Source organism: Salvia hispanica, chromosome 4 (assembly GCF_029641045.1).
Source record: "Salvia hispanica isolate PSC_SH4W2 chromosome 4, Shi_PSC_v1, whole genome shotgun sequence".
NCBI lineage: Eukaryota > Viridiplantae > Streptophyta > Magnoliopsida > Lamiales > Lamiaceae > Salvia > Salvia hispanica.
The window spans coordinates 30,193,569-30,218,953 of record NC_142695.1 but is presented as its reverse complement, the minus strand read 5'-3'; the positions used below and the strand labels follow the sequence as shown (position 1 = coordinate 30,218,953).

The 25,385-nt window shown below is 40.6% G+C and overlaps 2 protein-coding genes across 2 annotated transcripts; both read right to left on the bottom strand.

Annotated features, from left to right (window-relative positions):
* Positions 1 to 8,960: 8,960 nt before the first annotated feature.
* On the bottom strand, positions 8,961 to 12,167 carry LOC125197323 (pyruvate dehydrogenase E1 component subunit alpha-3, chloroplastic-like). The gene is made up of 3 exons (XM_048096057.2): positions 11,686 to 12,167; positions 9,980 to 10,757; positions 8,961 to 9,517 (listed from the first exon to the last, which is right to left on the bottom strand). Exons 1-3 carry the CDS (start codon positions 11,941 to 11,943, stop codon positions 9,240 to 9,242), a joined length of 1,314 nt encoding a protein of 437 aa, XP_047952014.2. The 5' UTR covers positions 11,944 to 12,167; the 3' UTR covers positions 8,961 to 9,239.
* Positions 12,168 to 17,511: 5,344 nt separating this feature from the next.
* LOC125194961 (protein MODIFIER OF SNC1 1-like) lies at positions 17,512 to 23,200 on the bottom strand. Its single transcript, XM_089056668.1, has 7 exons — positions 23,083 to 23,200; positions 22,841 to 22,909; positions 21,501 to 22,770; positions 21,136 to 21,406; positions 18,580 to 21,053; positions 18,351 to 18,500; positions 17,512 to 17,965 (listed from the first exon to the last, which is right to left on the bottom strand). Exons 1-5 carry the CDS (start codon positions 23,198 to 23,200, stop codon positions 18,678 to 18,680), a joined length of 4,104 nt encoding a protein of 1,367 aa, XP_088912794.1. The 3' UTR covers positions 17,512 to 17,965; positions 18,351 to 18,500; positions 18,580 to 18,677.
* Positions 23,201 to 25,385: the final 2,185 nt, after the last annotated feature.

Sequence of the window (25,385 nt, the reverse complement as noted above, 5' to 3'; positions counted from 1 at the left end):
CTGAACACTGATGGAGTCTTCTCTACATCGACAATGGAGGCGGGAGAGGGAGGATTGGTTCGTGGTTCTGATGTAGGTCTTCTGCGGGCCTTCTATTGTAACGACCGGCCCATCTAGGGTATAATAAATGTGGCGATCGTTAACTAGACGGACTTAAATGCATCAAAGATCATAGGCTAGGGTTTCATTTAAAGGAATTTTCCCAAAGTAATAAATGAACAAACTGATTTATAAGTATAACAGCTTAGCAATGAAGTTCAAGAAGAAAAGGGCTATCACAATTAATATTCAAAACAACAAGGCCCTTAAGACAATCCAAAAATATCATGTCTCAACAATCTAACAAAAAGAAGTAGTTCAATCTCAAACGAACAATAGTAAGTTTCATGTTTTCAGCGGAAGCAACCAAGAGAAGGTGAAGCTATGTATGAAGACACAACTACACTCGAAGTTCCATAACAATAATTTTATTTAATTATTCTGCTCAACACTGCCAACCGCTCGTCACTGCTCAACCTGCACATAGGGAAAACACATGCAGGGCTGAGTACTATAAACATACTCAGTGGACTTATGCCGAAAACAGTTTTATCAACAATAGTAATTATCATGCCATTTTCAAGTGTCCATCGGGGTTTTATCTTTAGAAAGGCCCGAGGCACCAAAATATATTCTTTATCAAATATCACGGTCGCGCAACCATTTTTCACATCGACGTTTACCATATCCTCATTATACATGACAAGGAATGCGGCCGCAATCCAGGTCACTAGACCGGCCGACCCGTACGCCAGCACTCGGTCTAACATTGGTGTACACTAACCCAAGTAGAGTTTGTGGCTCTATGAGGATCCGAATTCGATTAAATCAATAGTGGCATAGCCACGAGGGATAGGCACGACAAAACAAATCAAGGCATGATAACACAGATCTCATTCTCATCAATAATGATTTAGGACGATGTCTTTATTTTAAAAGAAAAGCCCACCTCGTCGGCTTAGGTCGCAAGTATTCTCTTCTCCTTGTTATCACGCTGAGAGCGCCAATTATCACCTTTAAATTAGGTGTATCACAAATCAGTTTCGATCAACATCATGCATGTTTCCACGTTTCCCTTTTCCCATTAATTCGTTTTAATATCACCGTTCAAAATCAATATACGATTATCATATCACTTTTATTCTCACAACTCCAGATTTATCATCAAATCGTGTCACGCATGAGTGTTTTTCACACAACACACGCACACACACAACACACATACTAAGGCATGCACATACACACACACGGTCACACACACAACACACATACCGAGGCATGCACATACACACACACGGTCACACACACACGGTTTCACACACACACACACCTATTCATCCCAAATTCATCAATTGATCTCCCCTTCACTCAATCTAAATGCATGTGGACTCAAGAACACCGATTAATCGGTTAGATGAGAAAAGGATTGATATAGAAATACCTTTTCTTGATAGAACGAACGGTAGAACAAAGTAATAGCCTTGATTCTTCAATAATTCTTGAATTTCCCAAGGTGATTCGTAGGTGCTCCTCATGCTCCTTCTCGTTCTTCGAGTAGACTAGTACGTCGTCTATGAAGACTAAAATGAATTTATCCAAGTATGGGTGGAATACCCGGTTCATCAAGTCCATGAATATCGCAGAGGCATTCGTTAGACCAAACGGCATCACAACAAACTCGTAGTGTCCATATCTCGTACGAAACGCAGTCTTTGGTATGTCCTCCCTTCGAACTCTTAGTTGATGATATCCGGACCTCAAGTCCATCTTTGAAAACACGCCGGCTCCTCGTAGTTGATCGAACAAGTCATCTATTCTCGGCAATGGATACTTATTCTTGAGGGTTTATTTGTTCAACTCTCTGTAGTCGATGCACATTCTCATCGATCCATCCTCTTCTTCACGAACAGTACTGGTGCGCCCCACGGCGACACACTAGGTCTAATGAAACCTAGGTTCATGAGCTCTTGGAGTTGTATCTTGAGTTCATCCAATTCTTTAGGCGCCATTCGATATGGTGCCTTGGATATGGGTGCGGCTCCCAGCTCGAGGTCGATTTTAAACTCCAATTGTCTATCTGACGGCGGTCCAGGTAAAACTTCGGGAAAAACATCTAGAAATTCTTGTACGACAGCGACATCTTCCATCTTCCATCTTCTTTTCCTCCTTCTCCTCTCATGGAGGTAGACGAGATAGGCAATTCGCCCTTTTTTCATCATTGCGGTAGCCTGAAGCGCGGATATGATAGCGGTTCGCCGGTTCATTGAGATTCCATGGTATATGGTGGGTTCTTTCCCCGGAGCTTGTAGCGATATCTGTCTCTCCTTACAACGAATCGTCGCAAAGTTCGTAGTCAACCAGTCCATTCCCAAGATTATATCGATATCCTCCATTTTCATGACTCGCAGGTCATGAGCAACTATCTTAAGTTCTCCCGTAACAATTCCTACGTTCGAGCATGTTCTAGATATTTCTATCATTCCTCCTACTGGTGAGGTCACCATCATTCTATGTTCAGATTCGCTAGTAGGCAAGCCCAAAGTGTGCACACATATTTCAGATATAAATGAATGCGATGCGCCCGTGTCAAACAACACAACAACAGGGGTATCGAGAATTTCGCCCATACCTGTCAAGTTTCCTTTCTCACGATCATCTTGCTCTTTCTTCGGCTTCTTTTGTTCCAGCGTGAACGCTCTAGCTTGGGGAGGAAGTCTTGGGCGGTAAGGTTGTTGCTGCCGCGACCTTGGGTCGCGATTTCCTCTTGATTCATTTTGCGGTGCCCTCGATTGCTGACGGGATCCTTGATCGTTCTGCCTTGATCCCGATCCTACCTTGTTATTCGCACACTCCCTAGAGAAGTGGCCGTTTCCTCCGCAGGTGTAGCACTTGACGACGTTCTGATATCGGCATTCTCCGAAATGGTACTTAGAGCACACATTGCACTGCGCTGCCCTGTGTCGATAGTCTGGTCTCTGGCTAGTCGTATGTTGCCCTCCTCCGTGCTGGGATCGATGCTGATTCGACTGGTGTCGTTTTCCATCGTAGGAATTCCTAGTATCCTCCCACTTCTTCTTCTCCCGGGAGTGATGTGATGGGGGTAAGGACGGTGTAAAGTTCTCCTTTGCTCTCTCTCTATGCATTGCTGCCTCAATATCTAACGCGAGTGCCAAAGCTTTAGCGTAGGTGAGTCTCCCTCGACTGGCCAACGACATCTTTATCTCGGACCTTAGTCCCTCACGGAACTTGTCCGATAGCTTCTCGTCAGTATCGACTTGATCAGGGGCGTACCGGGTCAAGCTATTGAGCGTTCGATCGTAATCGGTCACGGTCATGCGTCCTTGAGTCAGATTGTGGAACTCGGATGCCTTTGCTTTCCGGTAGCTCTTCGGCACATACTTGTTGTATAATTCAGTCTTGAAACCTTCCCATGTCATTTCTTCTACTTGGTCTCGTGTCATGGTCTTTGTTTTAGTATCCCACCAAAAGTCAGCTGCGATGGGTCACGCAACTCATTCGTTCTTGATCATTGCATCCCAAAATCGCGAAGACACGCTCTATTGCACAGATCCAAGATTCGGCCTTGGCCGGCTCTCCCAGTCCGTCAAACATAGGTGGTTTCTGCTCTAAGAATAGCTTCACGATTTCCCGATTGACCGGAGGCGGTGGAGGTGGAGGGTGCGGAATGGGTTGCGACACGCTGTCCTCATCCTCCGTTTGAGGAGTTAGTTCGCGGTGGCGTCTTGGCGGCATTCTGATTTAGTATTACACAAGTTATTGACAAGATCTAGCAATAGTCATGTGGTATAGTTGATCAACAAGGTTCATGGGTCAATCGTATCAATATTCAATGGCGGAATGTTCTCGCATCACAATATATCAAAGGTGGATAACAAAAAGCGGTGTCAAAAGTTATCTTATCGAAGCATCAAATGCATCATAGGGTAGTGAAAAAGAGATCATTGCTCATCTAGCACAAAGAGACTTGTACGAAGATGTCACGAAGACAACTGTACTACAAAGTAGCGAAGTATAAGGCGCAATAAGGCATTTGGAAGACAGTTGTGTGATAGAATGGCATCATGTTAAGTAGCGATAGAAATTTTCACAATGGTATGGAAAGACAATATGAAAAATCCATGGCATCATAAGATAGTAAAAGTGGAAAAATCTCCCCATGGCATATTAATCAAAACGTTGCCTCTAAAGAGGTCTTAGTATCAAAGCAATCGGTAAAAGAGTAGCAAAATAAAAGGTAAATGGTAGAAAATCAAGCAAATCAATCCAAAAACATGGGGGAAACAAAACAAGTATTCCATGCCCAACTCATGCCCTTCGCCAGGTTCCTAGTCGATTCCGTTCATGTCCTCTTCGGGGTCCTCGTCCTCATCGACATTTTCCATGCCCAACTCATGCCCTTCGCCAGGTTCCTCATCCTCGTCCATTTCTCCAACGTGTGGAGGGGTTATCGCACGCATATCTTCCACATTCCCATGGATGATCAAAGGGTTGGCCGCATTAGTCTTAAGCCTTGGCCTAGTAGGGACACGATCAACATGTGGCTCCTTGTCACGGCGATATCTCCATCGATGGGCCTGACTCGGCGGATACTTGTGCGGTGTGGGACTAAGCGGCGGTCCATCCCTCGCAGCTGCCATGGCTGGGAGTAGCACTCCTAGCAAGCCAATCATATCGCCGCGGGACGTGTACTCCGGCAGACTGAACCATGTAAATGGTAACGCAGCTTGGGCAGTCCATTCACTCCAAGAAGAAGGCAGGCCGTGGATCATTCTCGAGATCCCCGCGTGATGGGTAGCTCCACCATACGCGTATGCGTCCATTCAGCGGTCGTAGAATTCGGTGACATAGGTTAGGAGAAAAGACTTCCCATCTCATTCAAATTCTTGGTAGGTTTCAACAGGGAAAACCTTATTCTTTGCGTAACGGTCTCGCATCGGTGCATAGTACCGGTTAAGCATCTACAAAAAGGAAAATCTCAACATCAGCACAAGGATCGGAAAAATCAATAGTGTATGAGGTTTCAAATGATGCTGAGAGTATGATGGATATATATATATATATATATGTGTGTGTATGTGTCGAACGATGGAGGTGTGAAGGTAGTATCATATCAAGAAATAATGGAATTTCCTTTCCGGGGCAAAAGGTTTGTATATTTTCGCGTTTCGATGATTCGCAATTCGTTCTCATAAGTCGCTCGCCTCGCATTCGGCGTTTGATGCCTCCAAGCTCGACCCGCCCATCTAGGGTATAATAAATGCGGCGATCGTTAACTAGGCGGACTTAAATGCATCAAAGATCATAGGCTAGGGTTTCATTTAAAGGAATTTTCCTAAAGTAATAAATGAACAAACTGATTTATAAGTATAACAGCTTAGCAATGAAGTTCAAGAAGAAAAGGGCTATCACAATTAATATTCAAAACAGCAAGGCCCTTAAGACAATCCAAAAATATCATGTCTCAACAATCTAACAAAAAGAAGTAGTTCAATCTCAAACGAACAATAGTAAGTTTCATGTTTTCAGCGGAAGCAACCAAGAGAAGGTGAAGCTATGTATGAAGACACAACTACACTCGAAGTTCTATAACAATCATTTTATTTAATTATTCTACTCAACACCGCCAACCGCTCGTCACTGCTCAACCTGCACATAGGGAAAACACATGCAGGGCTGAGTACTATAAACATACTCAGTGGACTTATGCCGAAAGCAGTTTTATCAACAATAGTAATTATCATGTCATTTTCAAGTGTCCATCGGGGTTTTATCTTTAGAAAGGCCCAAGGCACCAAAATATATTCTTTATCAAATATCACGGTCGCGCAACCATTTTTCACATCGACGTTTACCATATCCTCATTCTACATGACAAGGAATGCGGCCGCAATCCAGGTCACTAGACCGGCCGACCCGTACGCCAGCACTCGGTCTATCATTGGTGTACACTAACCCAAGTAGAGTTTGCGGCTCTACGAGGATCCGAATTCGATTAAATCAATAGTGGCATAGCTACGAGGGATAGGCACGACAAAATAAATCAAGGCATGATAACACAGATCTCATTCTCATCAATAAAGATTTATGACGATGTCCTTATTTTAAAAGAAAAGTCCACCTCGTCGGCTTAGCTCGCAAGTATTCTCTTCTCCTTGTTATCACGCTGAGAGCGCCAATTATCACCTTTAAATTAGGTGTATCACAAATCAGTTTCGAACATTGATTCAACATCATGCATGTTTCCACGTTTCCCTTTTCCCATTAATTCGTTTTAATATCACCGTTCAAAATCAATATACGATTATCATATCACTTTTATTCGCACAACAACTCCAGATTTATCATCAAATCGTGTCACGCATGAGTGTTTTTCACACAACACACGCACGCACACAACACACATACCGAGGCATGCACATACACACACACGATCACACACACAACACACATACCGAGGCATGCACATACACACACACGGTCACACACACACACATATTCATCCCAAATTCATCAATTGATCTCCCCTTCACTCAATCTAAATGCATGTGGACTCAAGAACACCGATTAATCGGTTAGATGAGAAAATGATTGATATAGAAATACCTTTTTCTTGATAGAACGAACGGTAGAACAAAGTAATAGCCTTGATTCTTCAATAATTCTTGAATTTCAACTTCAATTCTTGGTAAAGAATGAAGAGATCTTGAATAAAATAGAAAACAAGTTGAAGAAGAAGTGGAGAAGAAAATAACGTGAATGAGGGAGAGAGGGAGGCGTGAATTATGATTTCTAGGGTTAGGTTTCTCTCTTATTTATAAAGTGCAAGATATAATATCTTTAATTAAATATATTAAAGACTTGAGAAGATTTGGGGAGGGATTGGCATTAAATCTGGTGAGAAATAAGGGGATTTTCGAATTCTAGGCTATTTAATTAGCCTATGATTTTATTTGGATATTTTACGGAGTAGAATAAAATATCACGGAGCAGAATAAAGTAATAAATCCTCCCAAATAAAATAGGAAGTGACGGTTTTTATGCCTAGGATTTAAATTCAAATCCTAATTTAAATAGGATATGGCAAGATCTTCTTAGATATGGTAAGATATGCTAGAATATTTATATTTATTCATGGAAGAGAATAAATAAGGGATCAAATAATATAATAAATAATTCCTTCTTCCCTAAATAAGGGGATTTTCGAAAATCTCTAAGTAGTAGGGTGGGTTTCGAAAATTCCATGGTGGAATTAAAGAATAATTGGACTTTGGATTTATTTTGGATAATTATCCCAAACAAATAATTAAATCCAAGAAAAATAGGATTCCTTCTCCAATAATAATAATGGTCGAAAATTCCAAATAAAAGTGTAGGATATTTATGAAAATCCTATTTAATCTCACTCATCCCTTGGGATAATAATTCACCACAATATATTTCACTCCGCATCAAATATTCACAATTATTTCGCAAAATCAACCATTCTCACTTCCACCTCATTTTCTCAACACATTGACCTTTCAACGGCCACATCATATTTTCCACATCTTTGACTTTTCAACAGCCACGTCATATATTTGACTATTCAAATAAATCTCAACTCCAAAACGCAATTAGGTCACAAAGAAATCATGCAATTAATTCACTCATCCATTATTCCACATACCATAGCATTAAAGGCATTTAATGCAAAAATTTTATAATCCGAAAATTAGGGTTCGAAAAAGTGGGGCGTTACATCTATTCTCCGGTTGATGCATCTTTGAGCTTTAAGGCGGAGCTTATGGCTCTTATTCGAGGTTTGGAGATGGCTATGGAGTTCTATACACACATTTGGCTAGAGCTAGACTCAGCGGCTATGGTTAATTTACTGTCATCTGGACAGCTTGGTTCTGCGGATTTTAGACATCATATGGCTTTGATACGGAGAATGACTTCGATTCTCACACATCTACAAAGAAGGAAACCGTGCTACCGACTTCCTTGCAGGTAGGGGTGTTCAGACCCCTGCCATGACCTAACTGCGCCTCGGTATCTGAAGGCGCTTGTTAGGATGGTCCAGCTGGGATATCCTAACTTTCGTTTCTGACATAAAGATGTGGATTGATTTTGGCTTCATGGTAGTTCTTATTATTTTACACTTAGTTCTTCTTTTTTGTTCATTTAGTTTCTAGTTTAGTTTTGATAGCATGGAGGATCCCGACTTGTGGGACCTTCAGTTTGTTTTTTCATATTCTTGTTTTGGGTTTTAGTCACTTTTGGGCTAGGATCATATTCTAGAACATTATATTTTGATTTTATTCATGGGTTGGAGGTCTGTCTAAACCCCTCGCCCACTATGAGTGTTTCTGATTAAAAAAAAATAGGTATGGCAGGATTTAAGGAACTACATAAAAGAAGTCTTTTTTTTTTATTAAAATCCATATCTTCCATTTATGAGAGTATTATTTGTAGACTAGAATTAAATTTTATGTTTTATTTTAAGATACCAAACGTCTTATATATACAAAATTAAATCTTATACTACTATTTATTAACTAAAATGAATATAACTTGAGTTTTTGTATTTTCATATATGTCCCTTAAGTTATACTCCATCCCAATGAATATAACTCAGTTTCTCTTTTTTATCTATCCTAATAAAGATGATTATTATTTTTTTATAATAAAAATAATTTTATCTTTATTTTAATCATTCTCTACTTAACACACAATAAAACTACATAAAATTATGTGTCGCTTAAGAAACGACTCATCTTCCTTGAAACAAAAAGAGTATAATAATTTAATATTTTATTTATTTATTTAAATATGATATTATACACTTACCATTTATTGATAGTCACTCTTTAAAATTATTGAGTTTATTTGTTCTCTACACCACACATACACTCACCAGATAATAACTCCACTATTAGTAATTTTGCATTCAAACCAGTGAAAGTAAAGAATATACGTCAAGTTCATTGTTTATACACCAAAGAATAACTCAACCGCTAACTCAAATAGGTTAACAACCCTAATTTAGATCCACAAAAAGAAAAAGAAAAAGAAAAAGAAACAGAATTGTAATACTGAAACTGCCTAGGCAACAAGATCCCCCAAAACACTTGCACATATAAGACTAAGCTTGTTCCCCCTATCAGTTATGGCTGCTGATTTCCACATACACTTTGAGGCTACACCTGAGCAGTTCCTTCTGTAAATTTAGGATCCTCACATCGGTACTTACCATCGGTTCCAATCCCAAATCCCCTCGGATCAGCAAACACGTTTTCCAGCAGTTGATTGCGTGCTGGAACTGGGCTCTCGTCAGCAAACTCAACAGAGTCTTCGATGATTTCATCAATCTTCTTGTCTATGGCCCTCAGCTCTGCTTCGTTTGCCAAGTTGTTTTCAAACAGATACTTTTTCAATGCGGTGATGGGGTCTCTTGTGGCATAATGAGCCTTCTCAGCTGTCAAGATACACAAATATTAGTCATAGGATGGATGTTTGACGATGCAAGAGGATCTAAACTTTATCTCCTGACTGTGACGATGTTCGACTAGGATGCGGCAGTGGTTACAGATTCTATTGATGGTCAGCGACCGTCACGTATAAGCATCAGAAAGAATAAGCAAGTATAACCACTTCAATATCAAGCTCGCAGATTTTATCAAGTGAAGGCTTTATTCTACCATAATTAGTTAAACATATTGCTTTTCATCTTATCAGATTGTTCATTTACTTGGAGATTACATGTATCTAACTAATTCTCATACATCATAGTTGGAACAAATGAAATTCTACCAGCTAGATGCACACATGTGAATGTCAAGGATTACTCGATTGTTTTTCTAAAGCACACTAATATTGAGATAAATAATGTAGAACAATACAATTAGGATGAGAGTTGAGAATATTCCAAAATGCTCACCAGGGTCACGTAGCTCATCGGGATCAGCCAATGAGTGCCCTCTGAACCTATAGGTCTCGCACTCAACCAAAGTCGGACCCTCACCTCTTCTCGCCCTACCAATAGCCTCCTGTGCAACCTCCCTTACCTTCAAAACATCCATACCATCAACATGAACACCAGGCATTCCAAATGCCGGACCTTTCTTCCATATCTGAGGATCTGAGGTGGACCTCAAATGGGACATCCCAATAGCCCACAAGTTGTTCTCAACAACAAACACAATGGGAAGCTTCCACAACGCAGCCATGTTCAAGCATTCAAAAAACTGGCCGTTATTGCAGGTCCCGTCTCCAAAAAATGCCAAAGTCACCTCATCACAATCCTCCTTCAGGACTTCTCTCTTGTACTTGCTAGTAAAGGCAGCCCCCGTTGCAACAGGAATTCCTTCACCAATGAAAGCAAATCCACCGAGAACGTTGTGCTCCTTGGAGAACATGTGCATCGAGCCACCCTGGCCCCTGCAGCAACCGGTGGTCTTGCCAAAGAGCTCGCTCATAACCTGGCGGGCAGGCACACCTTTGCTCAATGCATGTACGTGATCACGGTAGGTACTGACCACACAATCTTCCTGCTTCAAGAGCTTGATAAAGCCAGTCGACACGGCCTCCTGACCGTTGTACAAATGGACGAAACCAAACATTTTGCCTCGGTAGTACATCTGGGCACACATATCCTCAAAGGCTCTTCCCAGAATCATGTCCTCATACAACACCAATCCCTCTTCTTTTGTGATCAGCTGCATCCAACACATACTTAAATTATCTCTTTGCATTCAAAGAAAAACAAATTTCCTTGACACCCATCCAATGTTTCTTTACACAAGATACACGGGACTGATTTGTTCATAATCAATCTCACTGATTTGTTCATAATCAATCTCCTGTAAACAAATACTCCCTCTATCCCAGAAAGTTTGTCACATTTTTCCATTTCCGTCAGTCCCACAAAATTTTTCACATTTAACATTTTACAAGTTTTGGTAGTGGCCCTCATATTCCACTAATTCATTCTCACTTACATTTTATTATAAAACTGATACTCCCTCCGTCCCACAATAAGAGTGACATTTTGTTATTTCGGTCCGTCCCATAATAAGAGTCACATTTCACTTTTACCATAAATTGTAAATAGGTCTCACATTCCACAAACTCACTTTGCTACCATTAGTAATAAAACCAATATAAAAAGTGGACCATATATTCCACTAACTTTTTCAACTCACTATTCTTTACATTTCTTAAACTCGTGCCCACACCAAAATGTGAATCTTACTGTGGGAAGGAGAGAAGGAGAGAGTATATAAAAGTAGGAACCACATTCCACTAATTTTTTCATTACTCCTTCCACCCATGCTCGGTCAACAAAATTTATGGGACGGAGGGAGTAATACCAAGCATAATAAAGTAAAATAAAATAAAATTTAAACTGATGTTCTTTCAGTCAGAGACATTATTTATAAGAGCACAAGCAAAATCAATGGCAATCACATTAGGTTAACTAATCCAACAACAGAAAAACAAACATGAATACTCAATAAGGATCACGAGCCCTGCGCAGATATTAGATTCACGACTAATTTTCATATTTTATCACACTACATTGATGAATTACAGTATCTATTGCAAAATGCACACAGCAATGTTAAGGGAAAATCGAAAATTTACCAGATTAACGACGGAGGAGCTGGACTTGAGCTTTTTCTCCTTAACAACATCGGAGGAAACTGCGACGACGCCGGCGGATCGGCGGGTAGCAGGCGAAATCGCGGAGTTACTAGAGAGCAACTTATTTCCAAGAAATTTGGAGCTCATAAACGAGGTGGGCCCGGATAATTTGCGGCAAGATTCAGACTTTTCAGCAGATCTGGAGGAGCTGAGCACGAGAGGATTGTGAATGATTTTTGCCGTAGCCGAACACGCCATTTTTGCCGCAACCGGGAAAGACCCCAAAAGGTCTGTGATTACCGCTGAAATCTGTAGGGAGAATGAGGAGAAAAAATGAATGAATCGGTAGAAATTAATATAGGAGGGATGGAGGGCGGAGAGATCGATAATGGTTATGTTGGGAACAATCGTCAGCTGAGTGTATTTGTCTAGTGCCCACACAAATCATTCATCTAACTTTCGCAAAATACCATATTGGTTCAAAATATTAGTTTTTAGAAAATCGGCTTCTAAATATACTAAAATGTGGTCGATTTAGTCCTTTTTTATTGTTTTGTCAATTTCGAACATTTAACTATATCCAGTGTCGACTTACAGCCAAAAAAACATGTTGTCATTGGGGTGGGTGGACTTTCTATTCCTCACATATGTTGTTCCCACGTCGACGAGACCGTCAGTGGAATGGAAGTATGCATTCGGCGACTGCCAACTCACGGCAACCAATGTCATTGGAATTAGGGTTTCTTAGGAGAGTGACGTGAGAGAAGAGAGAGATCAGTGTTTGGTTTTTTCTAAAATGAAATGAAGAGTCAGTTTTAATATAAGAAGAAAGAGATTGATTTTGATGTTTGTTGGAAGATGTTGTATTAAAAAATATTAAAAATTGAGTTTAGTAATATAATTAGAAAATAATTGTTATACTCCAATCCTTCTGACGTATTTTCTTTTGATAAAATAAATCTAAATTTTTAAATTAATTAACCCACGTGTCAAATACGTTATGCTCTCATATCAGATAAGTTCAAAAATCAACCAACATTATTGGTACACCTTTCAAAACAATTTGAACTATAATGGGACTCTCTTACCATTCTATATGTTATAGAATTATCTATAAGCAAAAATTATGATATGGAAAATGATGTCAAACTGCGCCAGTCGGCGGGGTTTGCATAAATCACGTCAACCAAACATCACCGATATGTTATCCGAAAATATTAGTGGTGTATATGAGCCATCACTCAGTGTATATAATTTCCGCCTTTAATTTCACAATATGCAAACATCAAGCACATTCTTTTAATCAACACATATGATCAGAATTAATCAGAATTAATACACAACATACAACATAATCAATTTCGTATCCATATGCATATGCCTCTCTGTTCCTTTTTATTATTCTATGACAAATCAAGTCTGATATCTAGGATTACCGAAGGTCCCTCTCACCCTCTGTAATTTGCCTCATATGTCCTTTTGTATTTGACTCGTAGGTCTCTCTGTAGTTCGACTCGTAGGTCCTCTGTATTTGACCCGAAGGTTCGTCTATAATTTCAGATGCAGGGCAAGATCGTCACAGATCCTCTTTAATCATATGATTCGTGTACTTTCAATACCATATGTAAAACATATCAATTCTATCATCTACATATGCTGTCAAACAATTCCAATATAGTATATAAATATATCCCTTCCAATAATCATATATTCACATCACATTCCACCGTATAATCCAAATATTCACTTCAATATAACGCATAACAATTAATAACGTAACATTTGTAAAATCAAAAGTGTGATTCATACATACCTGATTAGAGCATCTCCAATGCAAATAGGCCAGCCATAGGCCAGCCACTCTCTCTCCCTGCCACGTCAGCAGCACTAAAAATCCACCTGCCCCATCAGATTTAGGTCAGCCATAGGCCAGCCGCAATAAAAATAATTCAAAATATACTATATTTACAGAATTAAAATTACGATTAAATTACGGATTAAATTTACGACACAGATACGGGAAAATTAATTCATTTCATTCAAAAAAATTACAAAGATTTAAAAAAAAATTACATGATTTTTTTTAAAAAAAGGGCTTCCACACACGAGCCCCGCCACTCTCTACTCCTCGTCGCCGTCGCCGCCGCCGCTGCCGCCACCCGGGGTATCTGACCCCACGTCGGAACCCCCCATCTGTGCCCTCGCGGTATCCAAATCAACCCGCATGCTCTCGAGCATCGAGTGAAGAAACATATTCTCCGTGGGGTCAGTGGCGTTCTTCCACTCTTGGAAGACCTTGTACATCTGCTCCCGCGTTTTGTTACGCGAATAGAGAGTGTACTCGAGTGGGGCGGGTGGGAGGGCGGCGGACTAGACCTCATGGGGCGATAGGGGGGATCCTCCCCTCGCAGCCCGTTGCGCCCGCTTCTGTCCAACCGGACGAGGGCGACCAGCAAATGAAGGAGGGGATGGAAACTCCTCAGCATCCGGGGGGAGGTCATGGGATCCGCCGCTGCTGCCATTGTAGTCGCCGGTATAGTTCAGCCTCTACTTCTTCGGCCACCCAGCGTCGCACCCCGCACGGAACTTCTCGGAGTCCTTCAACAATACATACCACTCCCAGAAGTGGAACTCCTTGTACTTCCCCGCCAAGGGGAACTGACTCTCGGCTATCCTCCGGGCGTCCTGCTCATCCTGCCCACTAGGGAGCTGGCGGAGGGCGTTGGCGTACAACGCCGAAAAACAGCCGACCGCGGCCCTGATACGCTCCCACCCCGTCTGTAACGGCCCGACATTTCTAGGGTATAATAAATACGGCGACTGTTAACTAGGCGAACTTAAGTGCAACAAGAACATAGACTAGGGTTTCAATTGAAGAGATTTGACCAAGTGTTTAATGAAGTATCAAGATAATATGTCAACGGCTTTAAATACGAGAAACAAGATTTAATAGCTAACATAGGATAAGCTCAAAAGTCAAAGGTTTATTTTAGCTCCAACAAAACGCAATAATTCACCAATATTCCAAATCAAAGAAATAAGTTCAAACCAACCAAAGATAATAAGTTTCAAAATATTCAGCGGAAGCATTCCAAGAGAAAGCGAAGCCATGTATGAGGACACGACTACACTCAAAATCCCAACCATCCATTTTATTCGAATCAACCATCTCAACACCACCGACCGCCCATCGCCGCTCAACCTGCACATAGGGAAAACACATGCAGGGCTGAGTACTTTAAACATACTCAGTGGACTCATGCCAAAACATTTTATAGTTATGCCACCCTTACCATAGTGAACTCGAGGTTTAGCATTTAATTGAAAAGATAACATCGAGTATCACAAAATATTTCATGGACTGGCCAGTCAAATAATACCTCCTATTTTCTCATCAATCAAAATTTCATATGGTGAGACGAAGTGTGGCCACACTTTCGCCCACGAGACCGGCCGATTAGCATGGACGGCTCCCGATCTCCCGTGTACACTAGCCTGATAGGGTTTGCGGCCCTACTCAGACCCGAATTCGTTTATATAGCCCTATAGCCTAATGGAGCGCACTCACAAACTAGACATCAGGCACACACAATATCCAAAAATAATCATAGGCATGGCATAACAGTTTAATCCACCCTTATTTCTCCAACATCATAAATTTGCAACATAGAAGAGTTTAAGAATAAAGCCCACCTCGATTTCCTTCGATTTCAAATACGTACTTCTTCTTGTTATCGCACCGGGAACGTGAGCTATCACCTTTAGTTCATGTATTTCAAATAAGTCTCAATCATAGATCAAAATCATGCATGTTCTCACGTTTCCCTTTCCCATCGATTATTTTCAATATTCCCATTCAAAAATCAAAGTACGATTATCATATCGTTTTTATTCACACCACAACTCTAGATTTAACATCAAATCGTGTCACGCATGAGTGTTTTCCACACATACCACACGCGCACACACACACCCCACACATGTGCACGCCTACCGAGGCATGCACACACACACACACGGTCACAACACATACACATGCATCCAAATTCACCGATTAATTTCGCCTTCACTCGTTCTAAATGCATGTGGACTCAAGAACACCGATTGATCGGTAGAAGAAGAGAAGATCAAAAATAAAAATACCTTTTCAATAGAACAATCGGTAGAAAACAAGTAGGATCTTGATTCTTCAACAAATTCTCGAATTGCAGCTTCAATCCTTCTCCAAAAGATGAAGAATTAATGGAGAAAGTAGGAGAAAAATTTGAGAGAGAGGGAGAGAGGAGAGAACGACGTGAAGAGTGGGGGGGGGGGGCGATTTCTGATGCTAGGGTTTTGGGTTCTCACTCTTATTTATAGAGTGCAAGATATAATCCAATAATTAAATAAATAAAGATTTGGAAGAGATTTGTTGGTTGACGTTGGCGTGAATTACTAGGAGAAAATAGGGGATTTCGAATTCTAGGCTGTTAAATTAGCCTATGATTTAATTTGAATATTTCACGGAGTAGAATAAAATATCACGGAGCAAGAAAATAATAAATATTCTCCCCAATTAAATAGTGAAAAGTGGCGTGTAGTTTGCCTCTCTCAAAAGGGATTTAATTAAAATCCTATTTAAATAGGATATGGCAAGATCTTCTTAGATTTGGCAAGATATGCTAGGATATTTGAATTTATTTATGGAAGAGAATAAACAAGGGATCAAATAATATAATAAAAATAATCCCTTCTCCCATATTTAGGAGATTTCGAAAATCTCCATGAAATAAGAGGGGTTTCGAATTCTTCATAGCATAAATAGGAATATTTGGACTTTGGATTTAATTTGGATAATTATCCCAAGCAATAATTAAATCCAAGAAAAATAGGATTTCTTTCCAATAAATAGGAGGGGTCGAAAATTCCACATACTTAAATAATGCTCCTATTTAATTCTCACTCATCCCTTAGGAAAATAATTCACCACAATTATTCTTTCTCCCCACATTCAAATATCCACATATTCGAATTTCACCTCCACTTCACATTTTCCAACGACTTTGACCATTCCACGGCCACGTCATATTTTCCACAATATTGACCATTCAATAGCCACGTCACATATTCAACAAGTTTGACTATTCAACTCAAACTCAACTCCATATCGCAATTAGGTCACAAGAACATTGCAATAAATCACTCGTCATTTAATTCCACATATCATAGCATTAAAAGCATTTAATGCATAAATTTCCACGTCACAAAAATTAGGGTTCGAAAAAGCGGGGCGTTACACCTTCCGAACCTCCTCCCCGCTGAAGTCCTTCCCGTGCGGGCAGTGCCTCCTGTAGGCAGCTCTAATCTTCGCCCACATGTTGACGACCCGCTGGTTGTTCGCAACCAGCGGATCGTCGCACACCTCCAACCACCCCCTGGCCACCCCGGCGTACTCATCCTCCGTCCACTTCCTCCGGCCGGGGGTGTCGTCAACAACGGGCTGCGACGACTCACCGACCGCCTTGGCTTTCCTCCTCGTCTTCTTCTTCTTCGCCGTGGTCCGCCCCGCTGGAACGGGTGGGTCCGGATCGCCGAGATCGATCCCCAAGTCATGCAATGACAAAAGGTCATCGCCAGTGAACTGCGTCTCCACTGGGGTCGACGTGTGAGACGAAGCCGTCAAAAAATCCAGAGAGGGACGATAGACCGTGTCCCCCTCCCCCGGTGACCCCTGCATCCCGGGATGCATACCCATCATCTGCTGCATCATCTGCTGCTGCATCGGGGGCATACCTCCCCACCCCTGCCCGCCGCCCGGCATACCCCACGGCATGTTCCCACCCCCTGGTGCTCCGGCCATCAACCCCATCAGCTGATTCCAAGGGACGTTAAACCCTGGCCCCATCTGCCCGCCCATCTGGCCCCATCCAGATCCCACGGGTACCATCGGAGTCTGAGATCCACTCGTCGCTGGACTGTACTCGTTGTTGTGATCCATCGCTCGATGATGCTCTTGTACAGAAAGTTAGAGAGAGAGAAAACTCGTTAAAACAAGTGGTACAAATGAAAATGAAACTAAAATCGCGTTTATATAGGTTTTAAAAAAAAATCAAAAATCGGCGCTGACCGATCGGGCCGCCACAATGGCGGCCAGCGCTTCGGCTTGCGGCACGCGTTTGGCTAGCCCACGCCGAAAATTTGGCCGCTCGCCCGCTCCAATGGTTCGGCTAGCCGACCGGCTAGCGACGCGAATTGGCTAGCCGGCATTGGAGATGCTCTTATAAGTGATACTCCCTCCATCCTACAATAGGAGTCCTATTTTGTTATGCCACAGATTTTTGAAATGTAAAGAAAAGTGGATTGAATAGGTTAGTAGAATATGAGTCTCATATATATATTAATTATATAATAAAATATGGGTTAAATAAGTTGATGGAATATGAATTCTGCTTATAAAATATGGGTGAAATAAGTTGATGGAATATTGGATCTTACTTGCCATTCTAATATCTTTCTATTCATTTCACTTCAAATATCGATGAGGTGCATCTACGCGCATGAAAAATGCAAATGTAATCACTAGCAGAAAAATAAAAGCATCAAGCGCAACAAAATGGTTCCAGCAAAAATATGGAATGCTACTCCTACTATCTATTTCTCTAAACCACTTTTTGGCCTGCACTTACCAGATGCACAAAATGCTGCATTTGAAAATACGTCACATTGCAGTGTATCGCGCACCAGTTACAATTTTTAAATGGGTTATCGTGTCTCATTTCCTCGATCTAACATACCACATCCCGCAAAGGTGTGCCCTAACCTGGCCTCTAATCCTGCTGCTCAACGCACATGCCACCAGTTAACAGATAAACTACCGTTCTATTTATCACGAGAACAGAAAATGTAGATGCATACCTAGGATGAAGATACCTAATCAAGCAAAGGCAACAAATTGGAAGATTATCTTGTAAATCCCAGAATCTCCTGACCAGGTTACGTGAAATGAGACACTTTTATCTCCTGTAGTAGTTTCCTCCACATTTGGAGTGACTCTGGCTTCTTTCCCTGTGCCTTTGGTCCTCATTATCGCCTCCTCCATCTGCTAGCTCCTCCACATTTTCAGGTTTGTGAGCCTTGAAAGGTCCAACAGGCTGGTACTCCAAGTGCACATTCTGCCTCTGCCTGTCCTGGAATGCTGGGGCATTATGTGACCTGTTTTCATGCTCTGAAGACCATTCTCCATGGGATTCATGGCCTCTAACAGGCCGACTGTTTTGCCTTCCAGTTCTCCTTGATCCTGACGTGGCATTGTGCTCAAGCAGATCATCTGTGTTAGTAAGAGATGATTCGCCAGTGCCAACTAGATCTTGGTTTGGGGAGTAAGCACGTCCTTTTACTATAGCAAGCTTCTTTTCTCTGTCAAAGTCTTGAAGGCGATGAGCAACTGAATCACCAGCCACATTACTTCTGACGTTAACAGATTGGCCTGGCCGAAGCTGAGGCTGGCTAGAGTTGCTACTCTCCCTATCCTGTTGGAGCGATGTTTGCATCTTATGCGGAGGAGCACTCTTCCTTGGAACCCTATTAGTTTCCAATGTAGTGTATTCACTTCCACCATTTCTATTTCCTTGATGATTAGCAGAACTTGGGCTGGACTTGGGCTGCCAATGAGAGGATGTTCGCTCTCCAAAGCTACGATTTTCTTTTGAAATAATAGATTTATCCATCTGGTTCACATCCGGTACTGAAGACAAACTTCCATCAACTTCACCATGTAAAGTGTTCTCAAGATCAGGATTATTTCCACTGCTTCTTGGACCCCTTATCGGATGTCTCTTTCCTCTGCCTGTTGCACCCTGATCTTTCACTAAAGGATGTTTGCTCACGGCAGCTGAGGTTGAATCTGCAGACATATAGTTGTCACCAGAGATTTTAAATTCAGAATTCACTCTATTTGATTCACTTCTCCCAAAATGCACAAGCTCAGATTGCACAGAACGGGCAGCCTTCACTTGAGAAGTATCTGTTGGACCAGTAGGCACGCTCTTCATCTCGGATGAATCTATCAAACCACGTTGTCTCAAACTCCCGTGATCTTTTTTGTTCTTGCTATGGCTGCTATCCCCCACATTCATCTCCAAGTTAGACCTGACATTTGCAGAAATAGCTGACCCCGATTGTTCCCCAGAAGCATCCTCAGTTGATCTAGATGAACTAACTGAGGATGACAAAGGCGGAGAATTTCCTTGCTGAGCCAGCTGCGGTTTTGGAACATATCTCTCCATTTCAGCCCTCTTGCCTTTCGAACTATTCTGTGCCACATTACTACTCTTCACTGAATCAGCAGATTCCTGCAGAGAGTTTTGAGTCTTTTGACTCACTTCTTCTGAACCCTTAGCCTTAGGAGCCCAAACAACGGTATCACTATACTTGTCTGTAAATCTATGGCCCTGTTGATTTTTGGGAATTCTGCGATTTGGTTTCCATTGACTCGATACTTTGCTCCGGGATTCCTCACTGGGTAGAGAAGAGTGCTCCCGAGTGTGCACTGCTGTATCAAGCTCATGCACTGCTGAGATTGGCACACCCAAATTTGACACCAAATCATTAGATCCACCATTGTCAAGTGACTCATCTGCATGAGTAATGTTAGATGCCACTGGTGGTAAAGCAGAAAGGCTATGTATTTCTTCGGGTTTGGGTTTAGTTTTATTACTCCGATTGATTCTCTTTCTCTGTTGGGATGATGGCTCAACCACGGTATTGGATGTGCTCAGCACATTTGAGTCACTTGATGGAGGCTCATGCATATCAGCAACAGCTGCAAGAGCATGATCTTTATGCACCTCAAATGTAGGGCTATATACAGCTTTCTGCGACACATTATTCTGCTTCTGTTTGTAGCCTGCTCGCTTGTGTCTGGAGTTTCCTCTATCATCTGGTTGTGATACTACTATTTTAGTACTTCCATCCTCAGAGTCTTCAATTCTAGACAAAGGAGCCACATTAGATTCCACTAAACCTTTTTGTTGTATCCGCATGTGCAAGTCCCTCGACACTTCAGTCGAATCTCCAGCCTGATTTGTGTTGCTATCAGTCCCCGCAGAAGTAACAGCAGGACACAAAACTAAGTTAAAGCCAGATTCATTAGTCTTGAGTTCAGCAATCACAGTGCCTATAACTGTATGCACTTCTTGATGTTCCACCACGAAGTCACCAATGACCGGAGTTCTTTCAGCCTTCTGGTTTGAAGCTTCACCTGATAGTTTTCGGCGGTCCAATTCTTCTAGTTTAGCAAGAGCCTTGGCCTTCTGCTCCCTTACTCGCTCTTCCTCTTCCTTCTGCAGTTGCAGGTAGCGTTGCTTGGCTAACTCTTTCATCTTGGCACGCTAATTTCAACACAAATATTTATGGTCACAAAGAAATGAAAAAGTTAGTATAGAGTGGAATACAAGAATCCATAGTATCAACCTGTGCAATATCAGCAGAATCGCATACTTCAGCCAAATCGCCTTCAGCATTTCCTACCAGATCCATCGTAGAATTCTCATAAGCCTCCCCAACAATATTAGGGCCACGAAAATGAATATGTGGGGTAGATTCATTGTTTGAAGCTATAACTGCCTCTGAGGAATCATTACTGAGAGGCTTCCTCCGCCATCCATCAGTTTCAGTTTCCTGGCTATTGAACTTTCCTTTACCACGATGATCAACTCTAGGATGCCCACCTTGATATGATCTCCTGTGAAATCAATTAATTATCATGCAATAAGCATAACATATTTACTCAAAGTCAAATAAATGGTTTGAAAAATATATGTATCATGCTTTCATACCTAGGGATGACAGCAATCGGGTGCAATGGATTATCACCAACAGGAACAGTCACTTCATCGGGGGCAGCAAAGTTTCTGGAAACAGTAATCCTATGAGAAGCCACAGCAGCTGCAGCATTACCAACTTCCCTGGTGCAATTAATAACTTTCAAATCAACTGTTTGAGCCCCAGTCTTTTCTTGTTCCCTAATATCAGCATTCATGGAATCACTCGATCCATCAGAAACACGAAATTTTGCATTTAAGCCATCACTTTTATGTAGCAGTGCCGCATTTTTTGTTGTATCTGGTACAGTATCTCTCTCACTAGAAACAGTTAACTGAGGCACAACAGAAGGAAAAGAAGGTGGAATTTCAGATCTATTTGTCCAGTTATCATCAAGTCCTTTAGTATTGGACATTCCCTCAAATGCCTTCACTTTTATGTGGTTTGCTGAATGAATTCTATTTCCACGACTGTTGGAAGGGTTCTGATTTGGTGCCATCCTCCTGGTGGATACAGATTCTTCTGCAACCTCTTCCGCACCCCACTCAGTCTTTTGAGAAGATGTGGGAAACCGAATATCCCCATGATGTGAAATATTAGGTGGCACATGTTGTTCCCAATGATCTCCTTCCTCCTGCTCAGACTCATTATGGGTGTTCACATCCACTTGTTCTGGCATTGTTTTTCCATTAGGGCCATGCGCTGTAGCTCGACCTTGAGAATTGCTTCTATCGGGAGCAGGGGCTGGGTAACCATTATAAACATGGGGGCCTGTTGGCATGCCCATATAAGGCATATCACGTTCATTGTTGCAATAGCCCATAGGTGGCCCATAGTAACCCTCAAAGCACATGGGACCTGGGGGTCCTGGGTAGAAATTAGGCCTAAACTGCATACCTGGTCGAGGGTAGGCCTCATGCATCTGTGGCCTGTATAAATCCCCATTTTTAGGGTGGGGTCCTCGAGGACCCGGCTGCAGAGCTGGCTGTGAACCTGCCAAAGGTGGAGGCGGAATTTGAGGTCGATAATAAGGAAATGGTTCCATCGGAAAGCCACCAGGAGGGACATGAGCCCCAAAAGCAGGACCTCGAGGACGTCCCCCATACCAACCACCAGATGGGCCATTCATAGGAGGACCATGCCACCCCTCAAATCGCTGCGGGGCAGTATTTGGATAATATTGATGGGGATCCCCTTGCCACTTCTCCATGCTAGGAAGGATATCATCCTCAGCATGTTGGGTAGTTTTTGCCCTCCATGTATTGACAGTTCCATGTTTGACATCTGCACTCAAAGAAAATCACTGAGCATATTTTTAGGCAACCTAAATTAGATGACAAATTAGAAAGCATACCAGCAAGGGGTATATTGTCATCTTTGTCGGCCTGAGCTATTCTACCAGAAGCAGAGCTAGGGCGGCTATCTGCAAAGCAAAGTTGGCAGGTATAAAAAAACATAATTCAAGCCCTAAAAAAAAAAAACCAAGTTTCTCTATAATTATAAACATCAGAGCTATGTAACCAGAGCAATGAAAAACTTGAAATGCAATATGGTAAGATTTTTCAGGGAGTAACGGATAGGATTTGGACATAATACAGTGCTGACCAAAAGTGTCTAAAATAGTATTGGCTGCAGGATATGATCGGTGCATAACATGGTCAAGGGATGTAGAGTCTAGATTAGCAGCATTACAAGTGAAAGAATGTCGGGTCATTATATGCTGAATATATCATCTTAGCACTACAAAAGCATGAAGGAAATTGAATTTCAATATAATACGTTGATATTATGTGCTGACATTTTGATATCACCGTGTTTACATTTTTAATACATTGTATTGATGAGTTAGCATAATTAGCAACTTAAATAGTTAGCAATATAACGAACCTCATCATATCATTCTATATTCTTATTACAGTGAGTATTACATGATACAACTCTAATTTGTCTGTATTTTGAGGGCTGCCCATTTTATCTATTGTCACATAGTCACACTCGTCTTTTTAGTGCATAAGGGAAACCCTTTAATCTTTATAGCTTATATAATAAATATGGCTAGAATGTTTGTTTTTATCATGTTTTATTTATTTATCTTTCTCAGACTAACGGTTCAATTTATCCAAACATCAAGTTGTTAAATATTTGCACTTTTAAAAATCAAGTTAGATAACCATCCGTGTATAAGGTTTTCTATTAAAGACATGATGGTTGGTACTTTTCTCGTCAATGGTACTATAAATTTCGACAACCTTAGAAGAAACTAATTAATGCCAGATCATAGCAAGTGTGCGTATGGCTTATTTTGACATTGTGGTACTCATGAACCATGAACCATAGCAACTGGGTCCATGGGTGGACCTACATGGTAAGGGAAGGGGCTTTAGCCCCTAATGAAACCAATTTTTAATTCATTTTGTATTATAATGTATTAAAAGTTATTTGTATTTTATACACATTATTACATACTTAAAAAGCCCCAATTAATAATCTAAATTACCTTTTTAAATAAAATTTTGAAAACTTAGCTCCCTATTCATGTTCATTTCTGCATCTTGTCCCTGGATGGGTCGGTCCTCTATACGTTGCATAATGGAAGATCCACAGCCACTGTCCACTGATCCCTCTATACGTTAAAAATAGGAGAATCTAAGGCTGCTGCGAAACCCACATTCATGCATTGTGATTTGCAGTTTGTTGATCATAATCTGTATTTATTTATTTATCCGATTTTGTTTTGGTTAAAAAAGATGGGCTGCTGAAGGAATGAATATATTCTGTGGTAGTGGCGATGCTTGCAACATTTCTTCCACTACAAGGTGAAGAGATATTTGAAGGATTATAATAGATAACATTTATTTATCAATTTTTTGATTGTTCTGGTTAAGTATAAGTTATTTACATAGATTAAGTAGCGTGGATAGTTCTAGAAATTAAATATTACTATCTTGTTTTGCTGCTGACAGCGCATACATGCCTAGTAATAGTATTAGCATAAACGAAGTAATCTTGTTTTGCAGGCATATCGGTTGTATATTCCATGCTATTTTACTATATTTTTATTGATGATTTTGATCGATATGGCTATCTTCTAATATATATGCTATTTTACTATATTTTTATTGATGATTTTGATCGATATGGCTATCTTCTAATATATATTTATATATTATTTTTATTGACATGTGTTCGTGATTGATCTTTTGTAGTATAGATCTAAAAGTGATTTAAATGATAGTATGTGATTTGTGTGCAATTTTTAGTTTATAAACTTATTTGGTTATATGAGTTTACACCCTGAAATAATAATATATGTGTTATTTTTTTTTCTTCGTTTGATTTTATATTTTTTAATAATTATTTTTTATTTTATATATTTATGATATCAGATTTCATACAATGATATTTTTATGAATTTATAAAATTATTTTTCAATATAAAATAAATTTAAATAAAAGAAAATGGGTCGTGCACCACACGTGGTTGATACTAGTTAGTTATAATAAGAAGGTTTAGATGGCTCAAAGCTATATTAGAGCTATATATATACTATGAACTCAACCTAAGATAGTGTTAAAAAAACTGTAATCAAATCCTAACGTATTATCAATTACCTATGGCGGTTATTTTTAGATCAATTTAATACATGGATTGTCATTTTTAGATTATTTATGAACTAAAACATTCTTAAAGTGGCCATATTGATATCTAAAAATGAGCTATGTATTTTTAAGCTAATTTTTATGTTTGACCTAATAATTAAAATTTTATCCCTAAATATACATTACCATTGAATTATTTTTTCTATCACTACTCCAACTCAGTATATATAAACATCATACTACATTAAAAAAAGTTTTCCCTCCACTCCACTATAGTTGATTCGTTTTTTTTATTTTCGG